Source organism: Morone saxatilis, unplaced genomic scaffold (genome assembly GCF_004916995.1).
Source record: "Morone saxatilis isolate NCDOM2014 unplaced genomic scaffold, NCSU_SB_2.0 Contig2, whole genome shotgun sequence".
Classification (NCBI taxonomy): Eukaryota; Metazoa; Chordata; class Actinopteri; family Moronidae; genus Morone; species Morone saxatilis.
In genome coordinates this window covers 13,708,601-13,717,450 of record NW_023339762.1, presented here as the reverse complement: position 1 = coordinate 13,717,450, position 8,850 = coordinate 13,708,601, and the positions used below count along the sequence as shown (strand labels likewise).

The 8,850-nt window shown below is 39.5% G+C and overlaps 2 protein-coding genes across 2 annotated transcripts in view; one reads left to right on the top strand and one right to left on the bottom strand.

Annotated features, from left to right (window-relative positions):
* The window catches only part of galk2 (galactokinase 2), a 5,894-nt gene extending 4,427 nt beyond the window's left edge, over nt 1–1,467 (top strand). Inside the window, exon 10 of the mRNA XM_035665809.1 lies at nt 929–1,467. Coding sequence (XP_035521702.1) covers nt 929–1,136 — 208 coding nt within the window. The 3' untranslated portion in view covers nt 1,137–1,467. The remainder of the gene's footprint in view (nt 1–928) is intronic.
* A 19-nt stretch (nt 1,468–1,486) lies between these two features.
* atp8b4 (ATPase phospholipid transporting 8B4) overlaps nt 1,487–8,850 on the bottom strand; it is a 14,011-nt gene continuing 6,647 nt past the window's right edge. Inside the window, exons 13-23 of the mRNA XM_035664852.1 lie at nt 8,152–8,306; nt 7,956–8,070; nt 7,727–7,832; nt 7,393–7,534; nt 6,779–6,962; nt 5,535–5,758; nt 5,098–5,181; nt 4,372–4,617; nt 4,144–4,282; nt 3,923–4,053; nt 1,487–3,103 (exon numbers count right to left, since the gene is read on the bottom strand). Coding sequence (XP_035520745.1) covers nt 2,798–3,103; nt 3,923–4,053; nt 4,144–4,282; nt 4,372–4,617; nt 5,098–5,181; nt 5,535–5,758; nt 6,779–6,962; nt 7,393–7,534; nt 7,727–7,832; nt 7,956–8,070; nt 8,152–8,306 — 1,832 coding nt within the window. The 3' untranslated portion in view covers nt 1,487–2,797. The remainder of the gene's footprint in view (nt 3,104–3,922; nt 4,054–4,143; nt 4,283–4,371; nt 4,618–5,097; nt 5,182–5,534; nt 5,759–6,778; nt 6,963–7,392; nt 7,535–7,726; nt 7,833–7,955; nt 8,071–8,151; nt 8,307–8,850) is intronic.

Below are 8,850 nucleotides of genomic sequence, written 5' to 3'. Positions count from 1 at the left end.
TGAGCTGATTCCTGGTGTTGTGCATGCTGACTCACTTGTTGTGTCCCAATTCTATACGAACATTAGAGTATACGGTTTCATACTGTTAGTATAAATGAAATAAACATACTAAACCATTGTATACTAACAGGAAATGATACAATACTAATCAAATACAACTTTTAAAATGTCACTACCAGTTAAACTTAACAAAGAGATGGCTCCATAATCAGTATGGAGTTAGGATACAGCTACTGTCACACTGCCATGACTAACTGGACACTTGAATAGCGTTGTTAATGATATTAGTAAAACCTTTGCTTCTCCTACTAAAATGTCTGCTGTGAAAAAGCCTATTTACATCCACAGTTATGCAATCAAATATCAAATAACGTCTCTTTTATGAGTCTACACTCCACATTTACTCAAAAGTTTAGCCATGCTAGCTGTGTGGCTGTAAGGAAGACAATATCAGTTGGTCCTCCACTTCGGTCCAGACTGAAATATCTCAACAACTACTGGACGGATTGTACTGAAATGTTGTAAAGGTGTTCATGGTCCCTAAAGGATCATTGTAATAACTTTTATGATCCCATGACCTTTCATCTAGGAGGTTAAAATTTAAAACTAATGACATTCACATCAGTCTCAGCTGTACTTTGTGTTTAGAGCTAATAAGCAAATGTTATTACTCTAATATGCTAAAATAAGATGGTAAACATGGTTAATATTACATTATACCTGCTTAACATCAGCATGTGAGCATGTTGGGTCAGTGATAAATATAGCCCTGTGTACTTTATACAGAGGATTTGTAAATGCTGTCTTTATCATCATAAGATCACAGTTTTCTTTCATGTTCTCTCCTGCATCATTCCTCCTAAATTTACGATCTGATGATGGAAGGTGTTGAAGGGTTTTGTTGGAATATTGTTTCTTTTCCTTACAGGAAGTCGGGGGCTGTGGGCTCCCGGCTGACAGGAGCAGGTTGGGGCGGCTGTGCTGTCTCCATGGTTCCTGAGGAGAAGGTGGAGTCTTTCTTACAAGCAGTGAGGGAGTCCTACTACCTTCCTGATCCACGCAGAGCAGCGATGGAAAAACAGAGTTTGTTTGTGTCAAAGCCGGGAGGAGGAGCTGCAGTTTTCCTTGAGGAGTGAAATACATCATACATGTCTGTTTATACAGCTATGATTCAATTTAAAATACACTGCTGCAGGGAAATAAATGATATTTTCTTACACTTGAGACAGGAAGCACTTGCAAATTGCAAAAATTTTACCTCTCTATCTTTACTGATTATTCTTCTATTCATTAACAGTGGTGAAACATTTCTTACAAAGGGATCATGCTTTTTGTGTTAAAACATGTTTGTTTTTTTTAATCATGAATGTTAGGGTTTTTATTATATTGATTTTTGTAGACAATTCACTGTCTCACTGTTCGCCTCAGAAAAGAAAAGAAGACAAATAAAATATCAATCATGTTTAATTTGTGGTGTTGTAAAAAATCCATCCATACCTTTTTTTGACAAACATGAACATAACGGAGATTAACAAGGGCAAAAGAAAATCACGAAGAACCAATGTGCTGAATCTTTTCAGGCTTTACATGTTTCCTCGGGCTGTTAAAGTGTGTCGGGTTTGAGTAAAGTAGAAAGTCCTGATTGTAAGATCACACATTGACCTTGAGCTTCTGCACAAGAAAATGTTCACCTCATTAGAGAGCAGTGACGGTGGAGGCTCGATGGTCTAAGGCACATGCTACTGTACGGTATATGTAACTGCAGCATTCTTTATTTATGTCTGTTCAGGACCTTTATCACATCATACCTCACTCTCTCCTCACAATTTCCTTTATTCTTTGTTTTTGGAAGCAGTACGCGTCATGTTTGGAGTTTAAATATTGTGCAGCAACTGTACAATGTTTAAAGTGGGGGATAAATCAGTATTTAAGATTCAAGCCATGCAGTCCAGTTACACACATTTTCTTTAAATAAAAATTTAAATAATACAAATTAAAATTAAAATTAAAACTCAAGCCAAAGAACTGTAAAATATCAAATAAAAAAGATGGATTATCTTTAACAGGATCCATAAAAAGGCACAGCACAGGGGAAAATGATAGCATTACAAGTTCCATATTTGATGTTTAAATCAGCAGTTGTGCTTATCATCATATCTAGCAGCTTTACATAAGTATTTACAGAAACACTTGTATTTTAGCACTTTGGATGTATGTTGACAGGAGAGTTTCAGTGCATAGGCTTTACAGATGGAAGTCTAATAAATGTTTTCACTGGTGCTTGGGGCTACCCTATATTTGCTTATGTCATTTATACTCTATATGTAGATAGTAGTTTGTGACAGCTAAAGGTTCCTCTTAAGGTGATGAAATGCCCCAAAATCCCTTATTAATCAGAAATGCCATTAAATCAATACACTAAAGCCACTTAAAGATCAAACTGGATCAGGTGATGCAGGACGACAAATATTTCTTTAACTTTAGCAACTCATGCATTATATTGTCTTAAAATATACCTGCTGTTGTCAAGCTGAGTTTGCACATTAAACAAATATATTCAGATAAAGAATAAAAACTTTTTTTGGGAAATGCTTCCTCTAGATAATCATGTTTTGACTGGCCTTTAACATTGAACAGTTCGTGATTCACACTTATAAAAAATGAGGTATGTCTGTGTTGTTGGATTTGAGCATAAATTCACCCAAACAAGAGACACTCATACCTTGTGCTTGGTCTGTGGGATCCATTAATATGGTCTCCTACAGTGTGTAGAGTATCTGTTAGTCAGGGGTCGAGTTCATGCTCTGACCTGTTGTTTTGGAGTCTGTTTTGCTCTGTTGTCGCTTTCATCCGAGGTGCAGGACACTTCGTTCTTTCTCTTCAACATATTTTCTATCCAGTTGGAGCTGTGAGGTGTTCTTCCAGGGGAGCCAGCAGAAGAGACAGTGCTCATCCTCATGTTTTTGCCGGAGGTAATCAGCTCTCCATAGCCTTGTTGGTGGGAGAAGGCATAGGCAGAGCGGCGGGAGCTTGTCCTGCGTACTCGCCTCAGATTATGCTCCTGAGGTCCTTCCTTCTTTTTTGCCTGTTGTAGATGACGAACCTGTCAAAATAAAGCAGTGGGATAGAGAAGTAGTTAGATCCTTTACTTCAGTAAACGTACCAATACCACAAGGTAAGAATTCTTCATTACAAGTGTATGTTGTACATTTAATCCTACTTAAATATCCAAAATAAAAGTACTCAGTCTACATAAAGCATCCCTGTGACTAATATATCATTATATACACAGATCAGCCATAACATTGTGACCACCTGGGCACCCCATACACAACAAACTGTGATGCACTGTGATGCTACAGTAGCTCGTCTGTTGGATCGGACCACACAGGCCAGTCTTCACTCCCCATGTGCATCAATGAGCCTTGGGCGCCTATGACCCTGTCTCCGGTTCACCACTTTTCCTTCCTTGGACCACATTTGATTGGTACTGACCACTGCAGACCAGGAACAACCCACAAGAGCTGCAGTTTTGGAGATGCTCTGACCCAGTTGTCATCATCACAATTTGGCCCTTTTCCTGCTTCTAATAAAATGTTCACTTGCTGCCTAAAATATTCCACCCACTGACGAGTGCTAAGATAACCAGATAATCAGTGTTATTCACTTCACCTGTCAGTGCTCAAAATGGTATGGCTGATCGGTGTATGACATTATTAGATTGTTACTGTTACTGATGCTTAAATGTGTACGTAATATTTTCTTGTTGTATGTGGTTGAGGTGGAGCTAGTTGAACAACTTTATGTACAGTTAGGTGTTCTAGTCCAGCAAAAGTGGCAGCTGGGGCAGCTGTGGCTCAGTAGGTAGAGCAGGTTGGTATAGGAGGAACATTACTGAGGTGTTGCATCAATGTTAATGTACCTTATCTGTTAGAGTAGGGAAGAGGTCTACTCTCAGGAAGCTGACTGCTAATCCGGGCACAACACACACCACAGTAGTGAGCAGAATGACCAACCACACACTCTTCTCTGATAGACAGTTAAGTGCCGTGCCTGAGGACACACAAAATCTGAAATTATTTATATTCATTTTCCATGCATCAGTATTTCTCCTTCACAAGAATCCAACAGAGCCAAACTTACCTACAAAGGGGAAATTACTTGGAAAGATGCCAAATATGCCATCACTTTGCATTGCAAATAGTATGGCAAAGTATACTGTGAGGCTTCCCCATATGAAGAGGTGATTGACAGCAGTCCAGTAGTGTTTGTCGAGTCCAATCTAGCAACAGATACACGCGTCATAAACATGAGTCCAGTGTTATTCTTTCTAATTAGCGGAGCTATTTTTGTCTGTTTTGCTACACTTACCTGAACACTTACAACAATGACCAAGGATGTTGCTATGGTCACAGCAAATGTTTGTTGGTCGGAAAAGTAGGAGCCGTCCTCTTTCACCATGACAGAGAAGGCTCCGTAGGGAATAAAGAAGAGAAGGAACGAGGTGCCCATCCCCTGCAGCGTGCACAGGAAAAACTGCCGTTTGTTGAAGAGAAGGTTTTGCTGGCCGGGTTTGTACAGGCTCGGGTAGCGAAGGCTGTTCTGGTCATTAACATCCTTTAGGAGAGAGAGATATCATTAGTGTTATGTGATATGTTAAGTATTATTATTATTAGTAGGGATGGTAAAGCATTGAGGAAAGTGCTTGATGTTAGTTGACAGATGATAAATCCAATATGATAGATGAATAGAGAATATACAATACCGTATATTGATATGGGTTGATTAGGTTAGGGGTTCTAGTCACACAGATTTTAAATCTGGTTTAGCACCTACTGTAGGTTCAGATATTTAGATACCTTTGGGAGGTTTATTAATCATTAATCAACAGCAAAATAGGTCTACAGTAATGAGATATTCACCTGTAGGACTTGGCAGTATCTTGAAAAAAAAAAAAAAAAGGAAAGTTTAAGATGGCTCAGGAGGTTGTCATTGGAGACTTTAGTCCAAATTTAGAAATTAAGAAAAGATTTAGGTTATTTGATATTGACCTTATGAGTCAGTGCTTTATTATCATCACATATTTAACAGCATTACCTGATCAAAAAGTCCCATCGCCAGGACTGGTAAAGACGTATAGACTATATTGAAGAGGGTAATGAACCACTGGTCATACACAGTCTGTGGAAAGAGGACACATATATACATAATTAAAAAATCTGAAAGGGTTTGTGCTTTTAAATCCAGGCTTTGCAAAAGATAGTGTTAGGTGAGTGTAACCAAAATCAACAGTCCCTTTCATAGTAAAATTATCTGCAATAATGACAAATACAGCAGATGCTCTTAAGATGAAAAAAATAATTAATTCATTACCGTTGTGACATAATCTGAAAATATGTGACAGAAAATGATCATTTTGGTAAAACTAATTTCAGTCTAGAAGACATCAGTTTTTGTGCAGGCAATTTTTTTGACATACAGGAGAATCTAAAAAAAAATCATAAAGGCCTCATGACATATTACAGTATTCTTACCTGAGCTGAGAACCCACAAAAGAAGCCGTACCAGAAGTGGACCAGAGTAAAGGCAAAGTTCTTGTAGAAGAAATAGCACAGGAAATTACACATGCGGAAGTAGGACCAGCGTCCGTGCACCAGAAGGAGCCGCTGCAGGTACCGAAACTGAGCGAAGGAGTAATCTGATGCCAAAACAGCCTGCATCCCTTCCTGGCCGCTGATGCCAACACCAATGTGAGCAGCTGTGGAAGAAACACACCTTGTCGGGCACTGCACTTTGAAACTAAAATCTTAACTATCTTTTATTTATTTTATTTATTTGCTGGTTTATTTAGCAGACAGGGCACATTAATAAAACATTGCTGTAAATGAGTTAGCCAAGAACTTATTTTTCATGTGTAATCCCTGGACAGATGTTACAAAGTCACCCTAAAAACAGAACATAAGATTGAAGTCATATGTCATAACATAATAGAGGCATCATTCTGGACAGCTTTATTCTACATTGTCAGGTACTATTAAAACATGTAACACAGAGGCTCATAATGCAAGGGCACAAAACAATAAAATGATGGGTATTGGTAGTAATATGGGCTAAATAAAACAACACTGTTGAATTGTTAGAAACTAACTGAGACATGCAAAGCAGAAACACAGACATAAAAAGCATGCACAGTATACTTCAATTTGATATAACAAAAACGAAGCCACAGTAAAAGACATGCATGCCACAGTAAAAGACATGCATGTAGGTACATGAGGGCAGACTGTCGATAGTATGATAGCGACAAGTGACAGCAGACAGAATCATTGAAACATTATTGAAATATTTACCATATTAAAAGGGACAACCTGTGATCCAAATTCCACTTTTAAAATTGGCTGATAGATCTTTTAATACAAGTTGCATAAGTGAATTGTCTTATTTCTTGCACAAGAAGTCAGGTTCAGCTACAGAAGAGCATACCTAAAGCTGATGGAGCCTCTATGAAGTATTAATAATAAATAAATAATAAGTAATTGCCTGCTAGTAGTCTATTTATTCTTCATGTTGATTCCTAACCTGCCACTCATCATCTTTCTCTTGTGCCTCAGGACCATATCTCACCTGCCTGTGTTCCTCCAACCCTTGTGCACCTCCAGCCTGCTCACACCTTCCACCCTCTGCCATTGCCAGCCATTCAGCATCACCATTCCAACTCATAAAAACACATGTAACACCCTCGGGACTAAGAGTAAGAGTAATCGATCCTGAGACTTACTCTTGATCATGCTGACATCATTGGCTCCATCTCCAATGGCCAGGGTAACAGCCCTCTTGTGCCTCTTCACCAGTTCCACCACTTGGGCTTTTTGCAAAGGAGTGACCCGGCAGCAGATGACTGTTTTACACAAACAAGCCAGATCCAACAAGATGTGCTCCAGCTGTGGCTCCAGAGCGTGGGCCTGCAGGGAGAACACATACATCACACATGTTAAACCTCATAATTATCATCCTATAACACCAACCCCCTGCAGAGGCAACACCAAGCAACAGCTCAATGTAACATTTCTACCAGTTGTTTGTGCATCATGCACATGACTCACAGCCAGGGAGCAGTTCCTCTGTGAGGAAATGGATGTTAATGAAAACCTGTAATAGAGCCGAGGGCCCTCAGCAGCACAGCAGCTTTCTGCTCATTACAGACTCGGCACAGTCAGCAGCAGTTAAAAAGACACTGGCAGCTGTCAGCAGACAGCAATACAGCCACGTTGTAACCACAAAATAAAACCTGCAGGCATCAGTGTCAAAATAAAAAACAAGCAGAACAGAAGATGGAATTATTATTCCAACGAAGGAAAATGCTAGATATCGTAACACAGTTGAGTATCTTACCAAACTGTGTCCATTGATGACTAAGGCATACTCTGCAATAATGGCTTCTTCGAACACGGAGTCGTCTGCAAACATATCTGTCTTCTCAACGTCTCCTGCGCTGCTAACTCGACTCAGGCCAAGAATGTGCTCCTTAGCACTCCTCAGGAGAGAGTAACACCAGTAAACATTCAATGTGTTTATAAAAGCTTTATCGAGCTTGTACTGAGTGACAGAATTCTCTTAGTCAACTGGATCAATTATTTGCAGTTGGATTGTCAAGATTTTTAACACCAGGATTTTCAGTTGCGAGCGGCTATGAGAATGTGAAGCTGTTGTAGATATTGTGGGTCACCTGAGCTGCTGCTGCACCTCCAGCAGTGTGTGACCGGAGATAACAAACACCTCATTCATGTCGTCTCGCAGCATGTTGCAGGAGTAGCCGATGTTCATCGCTGTCTCTGAAATGAATTACACATGTATTGTTACATCTCTGTAGCTTTTCACAGATACACAGTAAACAGTAGTTAAAGAATCAGTTTTTCTTGTCAAAAATAACATTTTAATGATTTATTATTATTTACCTAGTTTGTCTCCTGTGAGGACCCAGATCTTGATGTCGGCTAGATTTAGACAGGCGATAGTTTCTGGGACTCCTTCCTGAAGTTTGTCCTCAATTGCTGTGGCCCCTAGAAGCTTCAACCCGGACAGCAGTCAGTCTGCAGAGGTTAAATGAGTTTGATCGCTTCAAGGATACAAACAAATGGATGTCAAGGTTACCTTCAAGCCCTGCTCGATCTCCTCGTAGAGAACAGCCAGATGATCCTCACGGTTCTCAATCACGGTGCTGGCAAACAGAAGCTTCTTCATCCAAACTTCAAAATCATCTTCGTCGAGATCTTTGTAGGCAAGAGCTAATGTTCGAAGCCCTTCTCCTGCAAATTCCTACAGAGGAAATCTCTAAAAAATTAACATTTGTAACAACAAAACAGGGCACTGTACATGTTGTCAACAGTGTAATGAATCATTCACTGAACTGGGTGGGTGTCTGAAAAAAAATCTTCCGATCTCTGTTCTAGGCTTGTCGTTGTCAGGAAGTTGTTGAGTCAGTATTATGTCTTTTTTATTATTTAAGAAAATAGATTTATTGATTATTTGGCACCTCTTGACTGGTGATTATGTTAGACCTCATTAATGAACCATTCTGGGAGAGGGTTGAATACAGGTAGAGATGGGTGGAGCTGTTTAACCTGAAGTCTTGCACCTTGAAAGGCTGGGTCTAGGTTACTCTCTCTCTCTCTCTCTCTCTCTCTCTTTTATTCATCATTTATTCTTTTGGTCTGATTTTCCTCTTTGTTTTGCCTGCACATCACCACACATACATTCAACACTGCAACCACCACTGACTTAAGGACAACTGATTGATTTATTATGTTGCTTTTGTCTTATATACACACATATGAGTTTCTTTTGTGATGT